The 25000-nt window shown below is 37.9% G+C and overlaps 2 protein-coding genes across 3 annotated transcripts in view; one reads left to right on the top strand and one right to left on the bottom strand.

The window, feature by feature from the left end:
• The window catches only part of prlhr2b (prolactin releasing hormone receptor 2b), a 15662-nt gene extending 9447 nt beyond the window's left edge, over positions 1–6215 (top strand). The window contains 1 exon segment of the mRNA NM_001115146.3: positions 3508–6215. Within this exon segment, the coding sequence (NP_001108618.2) occupies positions 3508–4144 (637 nt within the window). The 3' untranslated portion in view covers positions 4145–6215.
• Positions 6216–22696: 16481 nt separating this feature from the next.
• Positions 22697–25000, bottom strand: part of brf2 (BRF2 general transcription factor IIIB subunit) — a 17307-nt gene continuing 15003 nt past the window's right edge. The window contains 1 exon segment of one of the 2 annotated variants that reach the window (NM_001003536.2): positions 22697–23420. In NM_001003536.2, coding sequence (NP_001003536.2) covers positions 22857–23420 — 564 coding nt within the window. In that variant the 3' untranslated portion in view covers positions 22697–22856. 2 annotated transcript variants of the gene reach the window in all.

Here is a 25000-nt window from a genome sequence, read left to right on the forward strand (position 1 = left end):
TCCATAAAAAAATCCCAAGAATATTTAAAATATATAATCTAAAATACCTCCTAATATAAATAGAATTTCATAAAATCAATAACTTAAAAAGATTATGTAAAAATAAAATACAACGTGCCCCCACTGCCCTCTGTTGTGCCAAGCAATCTCGTTGTCTTAATTTTTGACCGTCCTTCCCTTGCTCATCAATCAATTTAATTGAAAAAGGAAGAAAATAATGTTTATATCTATTGTTCTTGCATAACGGGACCCTGTATCTTCTGCCAGAATTCATCAGCCCGGACAGCACGTGTGAAGAATCAGATAAAAAGTGTCTTAATTCCCATCATTTTTTTCCTGTCACTCTCATCAGGTTATACACTTGGGTTTTCATTTTTACTGTCAGATTCCCAAATCAAACAATAATCCCAGATCTTAAAATAGACTCTGTTGCTTTATAAAAAGTTATTATTCTGCTACTCACTCCAAATGATCTGAGTCTACATAAAAAGTGTAAATCGCTGAAGAATTTGTGCACAAAGACTTGACACCTTGAGAGTGCCAATTATGCTCACAATCAATATTCACCCCTAAATAATAATATGAATCAACCTGCTTAATGTCTTTATCATAAACCACAACAGAGCTTCTATCGCTCACTGCCCTGGGGTCTATGATGACCTCCTCCATTTTCTTAACATTAATTTTGTGACTACTTTAATTTTAATACATCAGTTTATTTAAAAAAAAAAAAAGCTAAATTAATTAAACTGAAAACTCGCTTTACATTAAAAAAAAAAACTAACTCAAATATTACTTATTTTTAAAATGTATTGCATTGTTACATAAAAAAGTAACATTATTACATAACGCATGTTACTTGTAATGTGTTACCCCCAACACTAGTTATAAATATATGTTTTTATTTTAACAAAGTAATTAAATTGCAAAAATTAAAAGTGGTCAAAATTACCACCTTAGTAGTTTTAGTGTTAAGGAATGAGGTGAATGGGTAAGTCGATATCAAGCTGATATAAACGACACACTACAATAAGTCAACCAGCTTTTCTCACAGATATGCAGTAATGTACACAGCGTCCTCAAGTGGTTTTACGAGAAATGGCACATATAAGAAAACGAATCCCAGAAACACATTTAAGATTGTCAAAAATTCTAAACAGCGCCCTCTAGTGGATTTGTGAAAATAAAAACTGCAAGAAGATGTAGTCCAGCATACATAACTCTCAGTTTACAAAAATGTAGCTCTGGGCACATATGTCCAATGAGCCTGGGCTGCAATACAAAAATATGCACAGTAAACATACGAATGATTAGCCCCTGTAAATTATTTGCCCCCCTGTATATCTTTTTCCCAAATTCTGTTTAACAGAAATATTTTCTTAACACATTTCTAATCATAATAGTTTTAGTAACTCATTTCTAATAACTGATTTATTTTATCTTTGCCATGATGACAATAAATAATATTTTACTTGATATTTTTCAAGATACTAGCAGTGTTTACTAGATTACATGGACATCAGAAATCTAATAATTTGTCAACTTAATCTGTAGTTTGGCACTTTCACTTTCATTCAGGAACATTTCAAGCATGCCCCCTGTGACAAACGAGATATTGGAAGCAGGAACTGCTGGAAGAGTGTTGTTTTAACAGTATGTATGTTACCGCACGTCAAATAAGACAAAAAAAAAAAAACTCCACATTTTTTGGTAACTTAGATGCACTCGATAGGTAGCATCAGAAAGCCGTATGTGTATAGACTATCCCGTCACAAAATGCAGTGAAAATCCTACACTACGATAATAGTTTGATGAAGGTGTTTATACATTTACATTCAAGCAGCATTTACAGCATATCTTTCAGTCTATAATATTGTAGTGATGTTAACATACCGTAAACTTAGTAACTAAATAATTTTGACTAAGATCTGTCTTTAAAAACTGAAAGAGTACTGCTGATTTTACGTAATAGCTTTGCCATCTAAAGAAACAAAACCACTGATCACACACTTACACCAAATCTGTAGAGACCGGACAATCAACAACAACTGGAGCCGCGTCTTTATTAAAAGGAGACGAGCAGCAAATCCGGATTTCATCATTTACAGATGCGTAAAGCTCTTGGGAAAAAAATGTTTCTTACAAGCATATTTCTGTTGCATGTCACATGCACTGTAATCCAGTCCAGCTGTGCTCTCATAGCGGAGAAATGAAAACAAAGCCTATGTTGCAGCAGATTTATAAACGCAACACTGACGACCCGTATCTCCAAACAATTCCTCTTTATCCACTTGTTTTGGCAACACAACTTGGCGTCTTTCTGCCGTCTGAACACTGTAACAGGTAAAAAAAAAATAGTCTTCGAAGCTATCATGCATATTAATGAAGTTGCACCGCATACACAATAGAGTGCGCTGATAGGTTTGAACCAAGTCTTTCTCATGAATTAATGCTGAAAGCTCAAAAGACGTTGCGCTGTACTTGCCAGTACAGCCAGTCTACACGCTGAAATTCACGCAAGGATCTAATCACAGTGACGCAGCTTCAAAAATTCGTTTCAAACTGGAAGAACGAATTTGCTTGAAATAACCTAAAAACAACCAATTTTCACTTTGTGAAGTTTATTCAAAAAACTAATTTCGAGAGGATCACGTGCTTGCGATTTATCATGGCCGGTCCCGTATTTGCTAATCACTATCTTTCAATCATATGAGCCCTAAGCTACTATAAATAGCCACAGTTTTCAGCTCATTTTATCTTCGTTTGAAAGAAACCCCCCCCCCCTCCCCTATTCTCCTTCTTTACCTCTGAGTTTCTGTGAGGAGTTTGTATGTTCTCCCCGTGTCCGCATGGGTTTTCCCCAGCTTCTCCGGTTTCCTTCCACCATCCAAAGACATTCAACACTTATAACAATCAAGCATTTGTCTAACCCCTCTGTTCCCTTAGCTACCGCAGTCGGGGTGTTCTGAGATCCATCGAGCTCAGGCTCCCCTCTCGCTCTGCCAATGGGAGGAAGCCCCGGGCTCGAGGATCCCTTGAGCTCGGGACAGCATGCCAAACAAGCTTTTATAAATCATCAGCTAAGTGCGAACTCTTGAGTTGTGAAATATGTGTGTCCTAATAGCGTTTTTAGCAGCGCGGGACACATATATGACTGTCAACATCTCAAATTGTGTGTTTTGGTGTTTCATGACCCTTTAAAGTGACATTTAACTAGGTTAATTAGGTAGGTCATTGTATAACAATGGTTTGTTCTGTAGACAATCAAAACAAATATTGCTTAAAGGGACTAATAATATGGTTTTTTAAAAAATGAAGAACTGCTTTTATTCTAGCCAAAATAAATAAGACTCTCCGGAAGAAAAAATATTATAGGAAATACTGTGATAAATTCCTTGCTCTGGTAACCATCCTTTGTAAACTCTGTAAATGCAAGCTTTTATTTTAGATGTGTGTGGTAATCTTTTGACAGCACTAATAATAATAATCTTATGTCTCATCGTGCAGGTACTACGCCACAGTGCACCCTCTGAAGAAGCGCATCTCGATGGCGGCCTGTGCGTATGTGCTGTCCGGCATCTGGCTGCTGTCCTGTGTGCTGGTGGCTCCGGCGGTGGCCCACACCTACCATGTGGAGTTCAAAGATGAGGGTTTGACCATCTGCGAGGAGTTCTGGCTTGGTCAGGAGACCCAGCGGCTGGTGTACGCTTACAGCACGCTATTGCTGACCTACATCCTCCCTTTATCCGCTGTCTGCGTCTCGTATTTGTGCATCTCTGTTAAACTACGCAACTGTGTTGCTCCGGGACATCGCACACGCGATCAGGCCGAAGCACAGCGGATCAGGAAGAGGAAGATCTTCAGGCTGGTGTCCCTGGTGGTGGCGGCGTTCGCTGTTTGCTGGCTGCCCATCCATGTTTTTAATGTTCTGCGCGACATCGATATCCGCCTGATCAACAAGCGGCACTTTCTGCTGATCCAGCTGTTGTGTCATCTGTGCGCTATGAGCTCGTCCTGCTGCAACCCGTTTCTGTACGCATGGCTTCATGACCGCTTTCGTGCAGAGCTGCGAAAGATGTTCACCTGCCACCGGCGCATCGGGATACCTGCAAACCACTGCGCCACGGCCAGCGTCGTACTGTGAACACACTAAGGGCTTCGAAAATGAGCTGAAAGCATGTGGAGCCTAATAAGAGTGAGTGGTGGGAGTGTTGGGGATGTCTAGGTGTCGGGCCGAGCTGTCTGAATAACACAGCTAAGTAACTTTACTATGCACTGATTTGGTCAGCTGCTGCGATCGGATACTATACCAGATTTGGCGATCCTAGGGTGTTATATACTGTACCACAAAGCTGAGGACCAGAGTAAAGGCTGATTTATACTTCTGCGTCAAACGCCGGCGTATGCTACGGAGCTGACGCAAAGCCCTTCGCTGTGGCCGTCGCTGACGTGCACCTCTCAAAAATTGTAACTACACGTCGCAACGACGCGTAGCGCAAGCTCTGTGATCGGTCGCCTTGGTAGCGCTGACGAGTGTGGGCGGGACCGAGAGCTGCACGAATGGCGCGAGCTGGACACGAGCCCAATGGAGCGATTGTTTACAAGTGTGGAGTCCCGTGAAGGAGCTCCGGATGGAAAGTTTTGTTTTGTGTTTACCTCATAGTTAAAGTTGTTGCACGTCCGCCGGTTCCTGCCTCAACATGAGCGAGTTTGAGCCCCTTGTACATCCAGGAAGTGTTCAGGAAAAGCAAAACAGCAGTGAGGAAACTCGACACAGAGGAACATTTACACCTCACTGCCAACTAGCATTTCGGAAGTGTAGACCAACAGAGACAGCGCGCAGAAGTATAAACGCACAGCTACGCGCGTTGCATGCACCGTGGGTCATACCGGTCACTTGACGCAGAAATATAAACCAGGCTTAAAGGGGTAGAGGTTGGGGGGCTAAATTATGGGAGATTTCCGGGAGAAATAACAAAACTGGAGGGTGGCGGGAGATGGGTCTGAAATATGGGAGACTCCTAAGAAAAACTGGAGTGTTAGCAGGTATGGCCATTAAATCTTTGGTCTTATGAGCTGATACACTGTATATTGGAGAATGACGTTTGTAACATGATTATGAACAAAATCAACCAATATGACAGTTTTGCTACCAACGTACACCATAGCAAACCCAGTATTGACGTAAAGGCCTGATACATATCAGAAAATGAACTGGTGTGATGGCATTTCAAAGCAAAGCCTTTGAGCTCCCATTTGTCAATGATGTCATATGTGGGCGTGGCTCTTTTTTAAACATAAGTCATCTGTGGTTTGTTTCTTGTTCAGTTTGTCAAGATTAAGTGAAAATGTCCACACTGGAGAGATGCTCCACAGTAGAAACTCAAGTTATAATAATAACTAAAAGTAATACTACACTGTAAAAATGTCCATAAATTAGCAGGTTTTCCATATTTTGTAATTTATGTTTTTATTTCTCCCAATTTTTTATGCTTTTAAATTGCATTATGGGATCGTGATCTTTCCTCCAACTTTTAACCTTAAAGAGTTGGAAACGGTGACTTTTATGAGCATTTTTAATAAAGTAATATTTTGTCTGTGTTGTTGTAAATTACGCTACAAAAACCCTGTAATAAACCGCCTGTTATTTTCTGACTTATTTAATTATATATTAGTTCTTAAACATATTATTTCAAACCACTAAAATGTCAATAAAAATCACTGTGTTAAACTGTAGAGTTTTCAGCATCAAAAGTCAGAGCAGAACTCAACATCCCATAATGCAATGCACAGCTGTAATTAAATGGAAAATACAGAAACTTTTACAGTGTAACGCTGTATTTCATGTAAATCTGCTTTCATTAAAGCAATCTATTGTATAAAGTGCTATGTAAATAAATGTGTCGTGACTTTATTGGTGTGGCAAACATCAACAGGGGTATGATAAAATGCTTTCTGAACTGCTGTTTTCTCACTAGTCTCTTCTTGTGTTGACGTTGTTATTGAGTGAAAAGAGCACAGCACATTTTTCACATATCTAACTTTGTATGGATGTTTGTCACTGCAAAAGCATTTCAAGCTCAATGGCAAATCACCATTTTCAAACTTAATTCAGACTCAATTTCACACTGTTGCCATTTCGTGTTTGTGAGAACCCAATCAACTCTTCAACTCTTGTGCTTTTGCTATGAAAATAAACAAAAATCTAATTATTTTTTTCATGGTTGGACTGTTTTAAGGACTGCTCAAGGTTTTTTTTTTTTTTTTACAAAGGTACCAATCGATACTGAAACTTTAAAAACGTCCATTTCCCACTAACATTTGAGCACAATCATACAGAAATGAGTATGACTGGCCGTGAAGGTCATCAGTTCACCGAACTCACTGCTATTTACTGAGTGTAAACACTAGGGATCACGTGTGCAGAGTTAATGAAGTTTGTCCTGCGCGCTTGTGTTTTTTTTAGTTACTTTTTTGGTTTGGTACGTTAATCTTATCATTACTATTATTCAAAAGAAGGTAATGATTCGCACTCAATTGCTTCGTACTGTTTTTATTTTTACTTTTTCTTACATTTTACGGGTGATAACAGACAAACAGACGTTTCGGCACAAAGCCTTCCTCAGTGTGTGACACAATTCTCTAACTCCACCCTTTTATTCCATAGTCAATCACAATGTGCAATTAGTTAAACCGTCACTCTTATTTCATTATCCATTAATCACACAATAACTTATAATCTTCACAGCAATGACAATAAACAATCTTCCCATTTCCGACCTCACTCTACAGAGATAAAGTGTATCAACTATTATCATTAATCAGGTGTATATCAATACAATAAAATTCTAACAGTTGACATTAAAAGTTTTCTACATTTGACAATTACCCAAAGATTAAAAATCACAAGTCTTACCTTCACCTCTACCCATATAATAAATTTTACAGGAGACATTTACCCTCATATTCAAAAACAATTTGCAAGACATACGAAAAAACCTACATTCAAAAACCATTACTATATAGGAAAACAGCATATCAATTAAACACTAGGGATGCCACGGTTCTCAATATAATATTGAACCTTTCGGTACGACATCCACGGTTCAATACGCGCTCGTGAATTGCGGTTTTCTCAGTTCTGCTTTTAAATAATTTATGTGGGTTTTATATCTCCCCGAATTGACAGTGTGTGCCTCTAAATCTATGAGCTGAGATGAGGAAACTCCTCCCCGCAAGTAAATATCCAATCACTATGCTCAATATCACTGTCTGAACGCAGGATAGCAGAGAAGGTAATAAAGTCCTCCAAATAGCAACATTCCCTCGCTAAATCTTTCAAGCAAACATACCCAACTGGTTCCGAGAGACACATAAAAATAACAAAGGCAGTGCGGGAGTTCATTGCTAAAGATTTGCTGCCGCTTCTGTGATTGAAGATGTGGGCTTATATGTATTTTTATAAAAGCACTCGATCCGGACCTGGTTCAGACACACTTTACTTTGGGAGAACGCTTAATACTTTATCACCTGTGACTCATTTGTATTCTGACCACTTGTGCTTGGTTGTACACTATATCAAATAAGTGTTTAGACTTGTAAAAACACTACTGTAACACATTGAGCCACTAAACATTGTTCTTATGACGTTTTCAACAGGAGGAAAACGCTGATTACTTCCAAACACTTCAGATGTAGTCTGTGTTAGTAAATGCAGGACTATTGATGACATCCAGTATAACACTGTATGACAACGCTTCAGATGACTGTTCTAGAGCCTACAGCTAATCAGTCTGACAGATTCTGGAGTGCATTACAGCTCTAAATATAAATATAAATGATAAATGATCTTAAATACAACAAATACATGTATAGAGATGGTATATAAGTATTTAACTTTACTCACATGGGAAACGGAGGCCACGTGAATGGTTTGGGAGCACAATTAAGTGCACTCAGCATGCCATGCCATCTAATAATTGTAGGAAACAAGTCCAAAAGGCAGTTGACTCTGTAAAGCCACATAAAACAACACAGAAATACGATAAATATGCCGAGTTCAGTGACTAATCTGCAGGATTCAGCTGAGGTGACAAGACGGCGACCAACGAGACCTAGCTGTCAATCAAGTGACCACGCCCTTAATTATGCAAACTTAATATAACTTAATATAAAGGAAACGGATGAGTTACATTTATAACTATGACATTTAATTGAATATAGTTGTTATTAACTGCAGTGCTGTCTCCATTATGCTTGCCTTGTTTACTGGTGGTTGCTAGGTTACCAATACTACTGTCAGTGCCCTCTAAAAACGTAATGGAAGTGCATCTAATCAAAAGCCCCTTTCACACAGTGATACCGGTAAATATGTGGAAAATAACCAGAACGACTTTACCGGTAAATTCAAAAAAGCACTGTTCACACAGCCACGAATGTTGCAGATCTTTTTCTGGAAAAGTCCATTGACACGACTATTCCAAAATACTGGTAAATTCTGACATCATTAACCAAGAATGACCTCTAAATGGCTCCGCTTGTATTTGCAAACATAGAAGTGGTCGAGCTTTGTTGATGGCTTCACTTTTATTTAAAGGGCCATGAAACCCCCTCGTTTCAGCAGGGTGTTTTTACACCTCTACTTTGGAAAAAAGCCAGAAAAGTGGGTGTGTCCAGCTCTGTTTAGGGGGGAGTGTCGGAGGAAGAAAAGAGGCTTGGTGTGGGAGTGTCTATTTGGGCACGCGACTGTGTTTGCATGGGCATCTGTTGTGGAATTATTTGCCAAATTAATAATTGGTGGACTTTAACTGTCTTTCATTCAAAGAATTCATTCATGTCCCTCGCGACAAACTAAATAATTGATTCGAGGATCTGCTCTAAGCGTGTATTTTTCATGCAATGTTTGAAACCACACAGAGAATGAGAGAAAAAAAACTCAGCATTTCCCAGAAACTTAGATGCACACGGCAGGTAGTGTCAGAAAGCCGTGTGTGTTATTCCAATCACAAAATGCGGTAAAAATCCTACACGAGGTTAAAGTTTGGTTGTGGTGCTAACGTGTTTACACTCGGTGCAATAGTTAACTTAGTTCGATACGAACAAACTGAATAAACAAAGAGCGCTGATCGCTCACTTACCAAATCTGGAGAGACAGGACAATCACCAGCAACTAGAGCCGCGTCTTTATTAAGAGGAGACTACAAGCGAATCCGGATCTCAGCATTTGCAGATGAGAACAGCTCTCAGGTAAACAATAATCCTCCTTAGACATGTAAGTTATTGTTGTCGCGCGTCGCGTACACTGTTAATCCACACATGACTCTGAGCTCTCACAGAGAGAAAATGAAAACAAAACTTCACTGCAGCAAACTATAAAAGCAACACTTCACGCTTGTTTTGCCAACACAACATGGCTTCTCTGTCGTGTAAACACTGTGATAGTAATGAATATTAATGAAGTTGCACAATAGAGCGCGCTGATTGGTTTGAACCAAGCCCTACTCATGCATTAATGCAGCACACTGTAAGACGTAATAAGACACACTCTGGCACAGACGTCCAGTCTGCACGCTGGAATACACGCTATTATGTCATGACCGTGACGCAGCTTCAAAAATTCGTTTCAAACCGGAAGTACGAATTTGCTTGAAATAACACAAAAACAACCAATTTACACTTTTTTGTGAAATATAGGCGTCCTTATAATGTTTTTAGCAGTGTGGGACACATATACGACTGTCAACAGCTCAAAAAATGTGTTTTGGTGTTTCGTGACCCTTTAAAGCTTTAGCATTCATGCAGCTGCTTTATCCCAGAGACACTTAAAGACAGAGGTGTGAACCGCCGCTAAATGTTTACACATTTGACTTTATTACAAATTCTGTGGATGGATAAGTATCGCGAACAACTTTGATGAAAACATGGAGAAACTCTTTCAGATGTCGAAACATTCGTAGTATGTGTGGGTGCTAACCGGCTCTGTCACGCGCACACGCGCAAGCAACTGAAGCAGAGCTTGAAGGTAAACAAACAGCGGGTTTCTATAAGTATTTTATCGATAATTGTTTACACAGTTGGCATTCAGAAGGAACATGGAAACATTATCTGACTAACATACAGCAGCTAAATGTGTCTGGAAAAATATTTTTATTTTCATGAACAGCGCAGTGAATGCGTCTGAGCGTTCTGATTGGCTAAAGTAGACGTCTCACGTCAGCATGTTCTAATCATGTACGCGCTCTTTCCGGCAATCTTCCTTCTGCATTTACACAGCGCAGCATTCCAGAAAATTACAGGTAATGTTACAACTTCTCTTTCCGGAAAATTGCAGGAACGAATTTATCAGTGTTTTCAAAAAGGGCCTGTTCACACATGATCCCTTTCTGGAAAATTGACAGTAATTTTCCGAAAAGGTCTGTATGTGTGAAAGGGGCTAAAGACTACGGCTGTTTCTTAATACAAAGTATGCAAAGTCCAGACTTGGAAGAACAAACTCCTGAGGATGCAAGGACAAAAGTCCGGTACTTCTTCACCAAGTCACTTACCTCACCATAGATTAATCACTGTACATTAACAATAAAATGATTTAATTATATAAAGCACAGCCTTATAATTATTATTATATTAACATTATAAAACACTGTTTGATTTAAGAAAATGTAAAACAAAAAAAAAAATCACAATTAATGTGAAGTGAAATGGGTTATTATACAGACTCCAATGGACATTATACAGGTTATATAAGTGCTTCAAGATGTAAAAAAAAGGAAATAAAGATAACGTTAAGCAGAGAAGCTTTGCAATCTGCTGACCAAGTTCAGCTTGAAGTCCCTCGGTCAAAATACAAGCAGTGGGGTGACCGCTCTTTTGCAGTGGCAGGTCCTAATACTCTTCCAACAGAGCTTCATACAATCACTGACCTGAAACATTTTAAAGCCAAGCTTAAGACCCACTTGTTTAAATTGGCTTTTAATGCATAGCACTGACAATGTTTTAATGTTTGTTGTATTTTATTGATATTTTTTGTATTGTTTTGGATTGTCTGCTTTTTCGTTGTGTTGTATAACTAGCTTTTACTTGTGTAAAGCACTTTGGTCAAGCTTGGCTGTAGTAACGTGCTATATAAATAAAAGTTGATTAATTGAAGCAATCTGGTAAACTAAGGGTGCTTTCACACCTACACTTTTGTTTCGGAACCTGTCTCGTGTGCCCAGTTAGCGCGGTTCGTTTGGCATATGTGAAACCACCAATCGCACTCGGATCCGCACCAAATCAATTGCTCTGAGATCGCTTGAATGAGGTGGTCTCGACTCTTCAAGTGGATCAATTGCAGTGAGAAAGCAATCCGATCCGAGCACGATTATATCACAGTGTTTTATGGATATGTAATAGGCATACAGCTATATGAAGAGAGAATTATGAGTAGGGCGGAAAGTTTCGCGAGTCTCTGGATGCCATCAAACGAGTGATGATCTCCCGGTAATCTCGTGTCCCTGTCCTCAAATAGGCTACGTCGTGCACCTTTCTCACCCCTCCCCACCGCATCTCTCCATACTCTTTAGACACGTCGCGCACACCTTGTCAATCACTACCAAACCACCACCTCTCCTGACAGCCGAGCGGGACTCAGCAAAATAAACCCTGACACTCTGACCAATGTGAGGAGAGTTTACTCGCACGTGACTTGTTTTAGCTCTTTTGGTCCGATTAGAAACTTTGCCGTGTGAAAGCGAACCACACCAAGAGCAAAAATGTAACATTTGTAATCTGTTTCGGAACAACTGAATCAATTGACATGTGTGAAAGCACCCTAAGACAAACCACGTACAACAGGGTAGAATAATTAAATTCTAAAACGTAACAAAATAACACTGCCAAAATAATACATCTGAAAACAAATAACAGATATAAACGACCAAAAACTGACCATTAGATACAGGGGCGCCTGCAGTGTGCTACCTACCATGAGAGGGCACAAATTAATATTGCTTTTTTATTTATTTACTTATTTTTTACATAATTCATATTGTTGATTAAACAGTATACACTACGGTATATTTATGAAGCAAGACAGAATAAGAATAAATAAAGGTGTGCGTTTGTGTGTTTTAAAGTATGTACTTGCATGGCGGGAGATGGGTAAAGACATCTATTGACTTTAGTTTGCTGCCAGTTTTTACACGCACTAAAAAATACAATTCAGTTAACTATTGTTTAAAACAAGGTTCAAAATGAGTAAACTCTCTTTAAAACAGCTAAACTTAATTAAGACATTTGCCAAAAGGCCTAAAACTGATGATACAAATATTGCTCATGAGACCTTTCATCAGCACTTGAGCCAGGGGAACTCCAGGTCCTGCGAAGCGTCCTCGAATGGAACCGCAATACCATTCAAGGTGTTTTAAACAATTTTATCTGACAGACTGGCACAAAAAACTTCTCACGAGTTTCTGAGTTTTCTCACTCTTCCACAACAGTTTGAGACTGGTTTTGAAGCACTTCCCCTTAGATGTTATTCGTTATTCATGTTTAGATAATTATGATAATTAGATAATTTAGATAATAATGATTAGATAACTGACCAAAAAAAAATAATTTATTAAGTTACAATAATAAAGTGTAACTGAAATAAAGTGCTTTCATTTTCTCCGTCTCACTAGCAGCAATACCTTTAAATAATGTAGCCTTTGACAGCAAGCATCAGTGTATTTAAAGATCGAAATAAAAATAAGGGATGATGGGGCAGGGTGATGCAGGATATGTGCGTACCTTTGAAAAAAATCCAGCAGGCGCCCCTGATTAGATATATACAAGATGGATTAAATATTTTTTATCAAATAGTTTTTAGCATTACCATTACATGAAGAACCGTCTTTATGGATTGTTATAATTCAGCAGCGAACCGTTGCCTCTCCATCCAATAGTAATGTTTTGTGCTTGATTTAATGTGTCTGACACTTACAGGTACATTTATGAATTATTCAGCCGCTATATATTTCAGCTTTTATCCTGGCTTCATTAGTTCACATTTTTATGCAACTCTGTTTAAAAGCATACAGGATTTGCATCATGAGGAAAAAAGAAACGATTTTTACCACCAGACATCTATAAAAAAAAAAATAAATTATATATATATGTATATATATATATATATATATATATATATATATATATATATATATATATATATATATATATATGTTAAATATAAAAATATATTTCAGGAGTCTTAAGAGAAACATTTATAAGGGAGAAATTTTCTTTCAAACATGCACAATGAAGCGAGAAACCCATATTCAAGAAGTACAATGTGATTTAATGTAATGACTCTTTTCCTGCCATTTACTTTCCCATTAGCAGTTTCCTGCTTGTAAATCAGTTAAGAGGATTTTCAATGCACTAAAGCTCTGTGAATGTACAGCGCAACAAATGAACTTCATATGAAAATGATGTTAATGTCTGACGCATTGTGAAGGGAAAGCATTTGAGTTTAAAAAAAATAGACTGTGGACCAACAACAATGTGAACTAATTAATCTGTACTTTAAGGAGAGATTTTAATAAAACTGCATGTTCATAAAAGAAGAAGAACTTCATTTGATGTTTTGGTCGTTTTTGAATGATTCCGAAGTTTGGGTTGTTGCTTTTTTTTTTTGTCTTGGCTGCATAACAAAATACTGCAGAACAAATATTTTAACATATAAGTGTCACATGATGCCTCAGAAATCTTGGAAAGACTCAATTAAAAATAATTACCAGAGCTGAAAACAATCGTGCTGCTTCATATGTTTGTGAAAACTGTTTTCAATATTTTTTAAAGGAAAAGCATTCATTTTAAAGTTGGGGTAGAAGATCTGAGTTTGTCACATGAAATAAAAAAATGTGCTACTAATCACCCGTCAAATCTGGATGATAACAAATAGCAGGTAAAATCTTGCAGGAAATCTATCCGCTTGTCAGGGCCGGAGTGGGACTCTTTTTCAGCCCTGGGGTCTGTTCTTCGCACCTCGCTTAAATGATCTAAGATGATTTTGCCGATCCTGAATCTTTTAATCTTGATAACTGATCTCTGGCTAATTTGGTTCTTCAAACAAGTTCGTGAATCAGATTAGAATGTCTGGATGAACTGATCTGAGATCGCTGCATGTGTTGTGAAGGACAGATCTATCGATCTTCGAAATCGTGATCAGCAATGCAACGATTGGCTGACGGCACAGCAGCGTAATGACATCATCTGATTAATATTCAATTATCCATGTGAGCAAAATTACATCAAATTAGAAGTCGACGATTTGTTAAATATGACACGCAATAACTACACATGTTGTGAACTGCAGGCTTTACACTTTCATGTGTCAAGAGTATTTATCATGTATTTCAATGCATATCAATGTATTTAGTTTTACATTTAGAAAATATTTTCTTTATTACAGTAGCCGTTTTTTTAATCGCTGTATGGAATAACTGGATGTTTACAAAAGCATTTTGATATTGGTAAAGGCGTCTGCAACTTTTGTGAAGCATAATCACCGGCATATTTACTGTCAAAACATGTTCATGACTGCATTGATGTATTATTTCTTTTTTTTAAAAAGTCACATATTCTGCATTTCTATTATCATACACAAATTGTACTAAAGCGATCTAAAAAGTTCATATCAATACATTTTCTCTTTGTACTTTCATTCGAGGGTGCAGATTGCATAAGTTTTGTTAATATAACTTTAATTATTTTATTAATAACAATAACTTTATATATATAGTTAATTTTTTTAAACTATTTTCCCAAGTGTATATAACTACTACTGTAAAAAAATATCATAATTCGGTACTTTCTCTATTATCTTTGCTTGAACTGACCTGATCTAATCCTGTTTATATGAATTGAACCTGCTCCCGATCAGGTTTGAGCTAGCAGAACTGTTGCCATGACAACAACTCTCAGATCAGCTTTGAAGAACGAAACGATCCTGGATTGTGTCAAATCGTCAATATCCAGCTAACTGAGTAATCCACGTACGAAGAACGGACCCCTGGGCCCGGTTTTTCAAAAGGTTTAATCCGGATAAAATTGATCCGGATTTAGTAATCCTGTTTTTTCGATCCGTGATCACGTAATCCAGCTTACTTTTTTAGCCAGTTTTTTTAAAGCAACATCGGATTGGATCAATCTGATCCGGATAGGAACTTTTCAGGATCACTAAATCTGGATAACCAGTGCTCAAACAGGAAAGGACATCACAATGTAGAACAATAGATATGTAAAGAGTAGAAAAGCCAGCGTGGGGTCAACATAACATTATTTTTATTTGAAATGAAAACTAAGAAAATTTAATAATTATTAAAATAATAATAATAAATAATAAAAACAAGAAAAACAACACCCCATCCTCTTTAAGCAGTCCACTCATCTGAGACCTACAACACTGTACATTGAGGATATTTATAATAAGTTTCAAATATAGATGTAAATAAAAAAAAGACTAAATGTCAAAAACTCCACAATAAGTTCAGACTTCCTCATCTGATGTGGAGAGAGCAGCTTGTTTCTCTGCCAGACGAAGCTGTGCTTCTGCCCTTTAAGTCTCTTTTTGCAATTGTTGAAAGAGATTTTAAAAATCAGCGATTGCCATTGTTTGCATTTTTTTTGGTTATTCTTTAATCATTGCATGCATCACTAATAAATATTCTAAAAAGAAAAATATTTTTCATTGTGATGAATATATATATATCAGTTAGTGAAAGAATAAAATGTATTGTTTTTGGTCAGTTTTGACAGCTGTTTGGGGGATTATTTTATGAGGCCAAACTCGTTCTACTTTGCTGTAGGCCTATACTGAAAGGCTGAATACGTTAAAGCCTATACTCACTATAGCCTGACAGATGAACAAATAAAATTAAAACCTTATGAATAAATAGTATATCTCGTAAGATACTGTATGATCCAAAAATAGCATTATTTAATAAATTTTTTAAGTTTTCATTACATTTCGGGCATGAAATCCACGCTAAATCCACCCTTCTGATGGGATCAGTTTAATCCAGGTTTTTTGGATCAAAGTGATCCAGATCCTACAAAAAAGGTCTGAAAAACCCAAACTAAAGGTTTGATCCGGATCAAAACCAAGATTAGATTATGTGATCTAATCCGATTATGTAATCCGTTTTTTTATTTTAAAAAACCCATTTTCAAGATTTGATCCAATCCCTTATCCAAAATCCTAGTGGATTACTTTTGAAAAACCGGGCCCTGGAGTTTCAAGCCTTAGACCGGCCCTCCTCAGTTCACAACTGACTATATTAAAATAAGGTCATTTGCAATTCAGTTTCTATTGACACGATCACGTCTTTTTTTGAGAAAACAGCTGTTTTAGAACTTCAAATGTTCAACAACCCTTACAGTATTATATGTCTTAATAACAAATATATGTTACACAGACGAGGACCGAACCCGGGTTGGCAGCGTCATAACCTAACATGCTAACCATTGTACCACAACAGCTGTACATTAAATGGTGACTTATTTAGTTATATCATCATTAACCTGCAGGCTGCATCCTGCTCACGGGGCTACGAGAAAATAGATAAAAAGAGCAGAGCTGCGGTAAAATAATGAATAAGAAGGCTGTGGTCAAGTAAATATATAAATTATTTTTAAAAAGTGTGACTGCTGAGAGCGACAGATTCTGGAGCTAGGGACACCGGCCCTCGCGGCCAAAAAACGGACCGGCCCACTGGGAATTCTCCTGGTCCTCCCGATAAGCCAATCCGGGCCTGCCGCTTGTTAATTTTGACGTCACTCGAATCGGCTTCCGGGTCCAAGTGCTTTATCAAACTATAGGGAGATTCAACAAATGATAATAACAAACAATTACAAAGCGCTGTAATACTTTCGAAAATCACAACATATACATCCACAATATAAGATGGCCAGAAAGTGATTACTTTGTATTAAATTGGTAAAATATTAGTGTCTGTGATGCAACAAGTCCAGAGACCGTTGTATACAGAACACCATGATTTAGTATAAAATTCACTTCAATGTGTGATACGGCTAAAAAGGAAAATATTTTCGTAATTCAAATAAGTAGTGGCTTGGACTCAAAAACAGTATTTCATATGTCCCAACTTAAGCAGATAGTGAAACGCTGGGGGCATGTCCGCTTGAATCGATGAAACTATGCCCTCTGGTGGTAAAAAAGCAACCTCCTCTGAGCTGTCAAATACCACTTAAAGTTGAATAGATGCTAGTGGTCTTATGTGTAGGTAACATTACTAAATGTAGTATCTATTCATGTTCGAGCAATATGCAACTAGCATAACATTAACTAAATATAGTCAGGTTATTACAGGGTACCTTAAAGGGTTAAACAAATGACGCACAGCACTGCTACGGTTACAGAAAAGTTTGCGCTGTTATAATTTACTTACCTTTTAATATGTTTTGGTGCGATTATCACTCGCTATTAAAAAAAACACGACAATATTTTGAATGAAAAGCTGTAATGTAGCCGTGGCGGGATCAATTTTGGTGTGGCGCCCCGCCATGAAAGATTGAATGTAGCTGAAACCATGTAATATAAATATACATTTGACCACCCCTATAACAGTTCATACCACTGTGAATGCAAAAATCACACCAATCAGTCCATTAGAGAAAAAAATCATTCAACATTCTGAAACTGGCAGATCTAGAGAGCACAGATTGACATCAGAAGTGTTTACAAAACTTTTTTCTCATGAAGTAGGCGTTTATATACATATAGAGTTTGTAGTTTAACCTATGGAAATAGCTAATCAGAGGATACTGTAGGTCAGAATACAATAAATATCCCTCAAAAAAACGAAAACTTAAAGGTTCAGGACACCCTGGAGAACTTTTTTTTTATATTAACAGATGTGTGTGTGTTGAGCATCAGTTAAGACAATGTTAGCACCTGTCAGCTTTAATTGTGGGGAAAACTGGATAATTTTGAGCTTTTGTCAGCTAATTTCAGCTTCCGGGTTTAAAATGATTTTTGGGGCGGGATCAAAATCGGCGACGTAGCGCAAAACTGCAAGTGCAATGATGACGCATCGGTTTCTCATCATTATTCATAGCGGCGTTTTCCTATCCTATGAGAAGAGCCGGCTGCTTAATTATTCATGAGACCTGCCAGAGTCAAGCCCGAGCTGAGAGACACGGAAACCACGGCACACAGTATTCAGCCGTTCATGAAGGCTCATATGCGTTTGTTTTCATCATCCACAGGGTTTGTTGCATGTTTTCCCCCGCGATCTTGTCAGGGCCGATCATACAGCAAAGCTGTGTGCGTGCTGCAAGCATTTTTGTCGGGAGAGCAGCACGAGACGCTGTCTTTTATCAGGAGTTCGTTCACATTCAGACACATCACTGTGCTGCTGTGTTTGCCTAAATCCTCTAGATTACCAGCAGGGTTAATGGTTAAAATAGACAGGTCAGGAGACCTGCTGCACTGAGTCTGCTGGATACGGGGATTGAGGGAGAAGTCCTCATTTATAGTGTTTACATGAACACACTTATCTTTATAATGATATAAATTGTGGTTGTCTGTATATGAAATTACGAATAACAAATGTAGCAAGGCATTAAATCACTGTTCATTTATTTGCATTTTAACTTTGTAAACTATAAACTCATGCGTCTCCTCTTTATGTTTCATTTTGTGAGCTAACTGACAACAACAGTTCGCTCCCCTTCTCCCCTGCTGGCCACGCCCACTCCTGCCCGATGCTCGCGGAGCTCCACGCCCATTAATCATGCATCTTTTGAAAAAATTCTGAAGTAGACTTTAACCGAAAGTGGGGGGTGTCATGGCCCTTTAAATACGTTGTATTAATAAACTAGATCTACTTAACAATAAATACAAAAATGACTATAGCATGTATTACACGAACTAATCAAAAAAGTTGTTCCTCCGATCGTCAACGTATCATGCGCACACTGGTTATTAATCATTTCTTTTTACTAAAAATGGCTCCATTCCCCGCCCCTTAAAAAAACTTTAACAAATTACTACTTCTTAATCTTAGTAATGTGTTTTAGCAATGCATCTCTAAAGTTTATAGCATAATGTTCAAATTTCTCTTTGCATTACTTTAAACAAAATCTTCAGTAATGTAAATTGTATTCGATAGGGTCACACCTGTTTACGTTAGTGACTTTTTGCTGAATTAAAGTACTAACCTACTTTAAATAAGCAATTTTCCTTTTTACCTCATCTGTGTGAACTTTTCAGGTAGACAGAGGCGAACAGTTTACACAGCAGATCGTCCCATTAACTATGGAGAGCATGTTTGTGTCCTTCCTTTCCAATAACCTTAAATGCTAATGCGGGTGACATTTCCAAGAGGACAAATACCTTGTACAAATCCATCAGGATGTCCTTGCCTGAACTCCAGCAGCAAGAGAAGCTCTTTTGTTCGGAGCAGCAATTGATCTTGAGGCGAGCAGATACAGATAATAAGACAAAATAATGAGAACAATCACTTTAAAAGAGCTTGGCTGTCAAGATCACACACCTGAGGAGCTGAAGCCTCGAGGCGAGCAGCGCGGGAAGAACAATCAAATGGCGCCGATGACGTCATCACGAACACGACGCGAAAAGCAGCGACGCTAATTAGATTAGCTTTCCTGTAATTATACAGCCAAAGAGGGCGATATACAAAGAATAATCGTTTTTTTTGTGTGTGGACCCAGTGATCTCACTGTTTAATATAGTTATTACTGACATGATTTGTTTTAGTTTATTGGTAGCTACGCTAATAGTGTATTAGCATATGTTAAAAGTAAACGCAGAGACTCAACATTTTCCAGTGCTCTCTCTCTTCTTTTGTAAACCCAGGCAGGGATCTCACTGATTATTTTTAGCATCACTGACATGGTTTTCTATTAGTTTATTGGTTTAACAACTTCAGTTTATTAGCTATTACATGTAAACACAGAACATGTAAACACAAACACAAGTAAACAAAAAAAATAAAAAAAAACGAACATTTTCCACTTGGTTTCTTTTTCCTTTCTTTATAAACAATGTATATAACAGATGCTTTCTAAGGAACATGCTGAAAATAAACAGTTCTTAGCCTACATACGCTATTTAATTTCAGCTGATGTTGATTTTATTTTAATAGTACCTTCTGAATATATTTATTGCACTTGAGTTAAACAGTTGTATTAACATCAATGCTGTTGTATTGTTCATTATTAGTAATGTGTTATCTGAAATGATCTAATTTAAAACCGTTGTAGCCTAATTTTAAACCATTTTAAAAATTCAGCTAAAAAGCAGCGATGCTAATTGTATTCGTTTTTCTGTAATTATACAGCCAAAGAGGGCAACACACAAAGGACAATGAATTTTTTGTGAACCCCAGGATATCACAGTTAGCCTCACTGGCATGATTTTTTTATTAGTTTATTGGTAGAACTACTCCAGTTTATTAAGGCTTATACACACCGGGACGCTTTTCATTTGCATTTATCATCAGCGTTTATTCGAGATGTTTTTCCAGATTCAAACCCAAGCGATTTTGATGTGAACCCAGGGATCTCACTGATTCTTTTTAGCATCACTGACATGGTTTTCTATAAGTTTATTGGTTTAACAACTTCAGTTTATTAGCTATTACATGTAAACACAGAACATGTAACACAAGTAAAAAAAAAAAAAAACGAACATTTTACAGTTGGTTTCTTTTTCCTTTCTTTATAAACAATGTATAAGATATGCTTTCTTAGGAACATTCTGAAAATAAACAGTTCTTAGCCTACATACGCTATTTAATTTCAGCTGATGTTGATTTTATTTTAAAAATACCTTCTGAATATATTTATTGCACTTGAGTTAAACAGTTGTATTAACATCAATGCTGTTGTATTGCTCATTATTAGTAATGTGTTATCTGAAATGATCTAATTTAAAACCGTTGTAGCCTAATTTTAAACCATTTTAAACATTCAGCTAAAAAGCAGCGATGCTAATTGTATTCGTTTTTCTGTAATTATAGAGCCAAAGAGGGCGACACACCAAGGACAATGAATTTTTTTGTGAACCCAGGGATATCACATTTAGCCTCACTGGCATGATTTTTATTAGTTTATTGGTATAACTACTCCAGTTTATTAAGGCTCAAACACACCGGGACGCTTTTCGTTTGCATTTATTATCAGCGTCTTTGAGACGTTTTTCCAGCTTCAAACTCAAGGGATTTTCACTGGCGTCGAGGAGAAGTTTGCAAAATCACTCCTTGACATTAGATGGCGCTACACAACTTTAAGCTTCTGACACCCGCTTGTAACAGAAAAAGAAAAGAGAAAGATGACACGCTTATTGTTAAAGTTACTGGCGATTTAAACACGCACGGATGGTTCAAGTAGCAGCTCTAGCGATGAAGAAATGATTGTTCACCAGTACAATAAGCAGATGCACGTTCATATCGCCTCTAGGCATCTTCAATGTGCGCTCGCATTGACAGTTTTGCTCTTGAGGACCTCCAAGTGCTGTTTACTGTAACTTCAGCAACTCTATGCACGTGAACAAAAAGGTCGACGTGGCGTTTCAAAACAAAAAAACGAGCATGAGGCGTTTGTTTAAAAATTACGCTTTTGCGCCTGTTGTTTTGCGTGTTGGTGTGCACGATTACATTGGCGCCCTTTAATAAGTCACGAAGCGTTAAACGTAGATGGAAAACGCAATCAAAAAGCATCCTGGTGTGCACGGGCCTTAATTATGTAAATTGTAAACCCAGGAAAATTTTCCAGTGCTCTCTCTTTTTTGGACCTATGGGATCTCACAGTAAAATTTTAGCATTATTGACACGATTTGTATTATTTTATTGGTATAACTACTCCAGTTATTAGAATTCTGTGTGAACATTTTCCAGCTGTCTTTTTTCTTTCCATATAAACAACGTAGACATGCTTTCTTTACAACTTGCTGAAAAAACATTCTTACATATTTAATTTCAGCTGATGTTTATTTTATTTTAAAGATAATTACAATTATTTAAAATGATGAACATCAACAACCTGAGGTATCAAAATTACATTACAAACCACAGAAGAGGGCAAATTCTTCAGCAGGATAGCGCTCCTTCTCATACTTCAGCCTCCACATCAAAGTTCCTAAAAGCAAAGAAGGTCAAGGTGCTGTAGGATTGGCCAGCCCAGTCACCAGTAGTGAACATTATTGAGCATATCGGAGGTAAGATGGAGGAGGCATTGAAGATGAAACTACAGAATCCTGATGAACGAAGTGATTTGAGTCATGTCAGAGATGTATGGATGCAGTCCTCCAAGCTCATGATGGAGTCAGACACAATATTCATTCTGTCTCCACTGCAGCAGGACTTTATATTCTAGACTGGACATTATTTCTGTTAAGTATCAAAACTTTTGTCCAAGCAAAGTCAGAACTTACTGTCCTAATGAAATAATCAAAAATCAAGGCATGATCATATTTGATGTGGGTGAAATAAAGTGTAATCTAGAGGCCTTTGCCTTTCATATAAGCCACTTCTGATACCACATGATTAACTAGAAGTCAAGTTATTATATGCTGTTCCTAAAACTTGGATAGGTGACAAGAGTTTTGTCAGGTAGTGCATTGTAAATTATTAGTTAATGCATTATCTAATGGGACCTAATTGTAAAGTGCAACCTCAGAAATACCAGAGAATCGATTCAGCCAGAAACTCTTTATTAACAAAAATATTTTAACAACAAAATCTTTTTATTTACAAAAAAAAAACTTTCAAATTTACAACCGAACTATTCCAAGTAACAAAAAATATAAATCACATAACAAAAACCTGATTGTAACAAGAAATCAGCGCTGATTAGTACTTACAAATCTTTTTACGAGCTTTCGCAAACAGCTTAATCTCCTCCTCTGAGCGAATGTACGACTCGATTTCACTGTCTGAAATGTCTTCATCTCCGGTGACCTCCAGCGGCGCTTCGTTTATCTTGAGCCTCTTCTGACTCCTCACGCAGGGCGGCAAAAACAAGTGCCTTTTACCCCAATGATCCGGAGGCAGCTCACAACCCTCATCTTCTTCATCAGGAGGACTTTTACATTGGGTCTGCACAGAGCTCTTTGAATCTGACAGCTCACTTTCTGAGTATTGTGATGTTTGAGTCTCTTCCAGTTGTTTCTCGTAGTGTTTTACAGCCAGTATAAGCAGTGCTTTGCGGTGCTTCAGGATGTCCTCCACCAGCGTGGTTACAGTGTTCATCTGGATGTCTGTAGGCCTGACCCAGGGCAGCTCTCGGCCTAGTTTACACAGCACTTCCAGCAGCTCGTTCAGTCGCTTGTTTATCGTATCTTTGCTTTTGCACCACAGCTGCTCTGGAGCTTTGGCAATCTTGCAGAACTTCATTAAGGAGTATTTCATTCGGGCCTGCGAGAGATTGGAGCAATAGTTCACCATAAAGATAGTTCTGTTATCATTTCCTGCTGACATGGTGACTGTCGTAACAGACAATAAAAACAGTGATTTCTGATCATCTGTGATTTAGACAGTGCTATTCATTCAGCTTAGTTCCATTTTTTAGCAGGGGTCGCCACAGCGGAATGAACCGCCAACTGTTTTGGGATATGTTTTATGCAGCGGATGCTCTTCCAGTTGCAACCCAGTACTGGTAAACACCCATACACTCACATTCACACACACTTATACACTATGGCCAATTTAGCTTACCCAATTCACCTATAGCGCATGTGTTTGGACTGTGGGGGAAATCAGATTTTTAAAAAAAAATAAAAAACCTGAAAAATCACATGTACATCAGTATTCAGAGCCTTTGGCGTGAAGCTCTAAACTGAGCTCAGGTACATTATGTTTCCACGGATCAATCTTGAGATGTTTCAGCAGCTTCATTGGAGTTCACCTGTGGTCAATTCAGTTGATTGGACATGATTTGAAAAGGCATACACCTGTCCATATAAGGTCCCAGGGTTGACAGTGCATGTCAATGTAATGTAATGTATTTTTTATTTAATGCCATGTCAGCAACCAAGGCTATTTTCATGGCAGGAATCTTTCAACAAAAAATATACAATTTAAAAATCAACAAACAAAATAAAACATAAATTAAATAAGATTTTTTTTGTGTTAATACATGATAAAAATTCTAAAATCTTTTCTGGTTTCACTCTGTTAAAAATGTCCTTAAAAGAGTTAATTTCATGAAAAAGTCTTCTGGAATCAGTAAAAGCAGGACAGTCTAGTAAAATGTGTTTTATAGTAAGAGGAGTTTTGCAGCACAATCACTGAGTAGGGTTTTACAGTGCATGTCAAAGCTCAAACCAAGCATGAAGACAAAGGAATTGTCTGTAGACCTCAGAGAGAAGGTTGCCTCGAGGCACAAGGCTGGGGAAGGTTACAGAAACATTTCTGCTGCTCTGAAAGTTCAAATGAGCACAGTGGCCTGCATCAATCGTAAGTGGAAGATGTTTAACCACCAGGACTCTTCCTAGAGCTGGCCGGCCATCTAAGCTGAGCGATCGGGGGATATGGGCCTTAGTCAGAGAAGTGATCAATAACCCGATGGCCACTCTGTCTGAGCTCCAGCGTTCTTCTGTGGAGAGAGGAGAACCTTACAGAAGGACAACCATCTGAGTAGCAATCCACCAATCAGGCCTGTATGGTAGAGTGGCTAGACTGAAGCCACTCCTCGCCTGGAATTTGCCAAAAGGATCTGAAGGACTCTCAGACCATAAGAAACTAAATTTTCTGCTCTGATGAGACTAAAATTGAACTCTTTGGAGTGAATGCCAGGCGTTACGTTTGGAGAAAACCAGGCAGCGCTCATCACCAGGCTAATACCATCTCTACAGTGAAGCATGGTGGGGTCAGCATCATGCTGTGGGGATGTTTTTCTGCAGCAGGAACTGGAAGACTAGTCAGGATAGAGGGAAAGATGAATGCAGCAATGTGCAGAGACATCCTGAATGAAGACCTGCTTCAGAGTGCTCTTG

The sequence above is a fragment of the Danio rerio genome, chromosome 10 (genome assembly GCF_052040795.2).
Source record: "Danio rerio strain M-AB ecotype USA chromosome 10, GRCz13ab, whole genome shotgun sequence".
Taxonomy (NCBI): domain Eukaryota; kingdom Metazoa; phylum Chordata; class Actinopteri; order Cypriniformes; family Danionidae; genus Danio; species Danio rerio.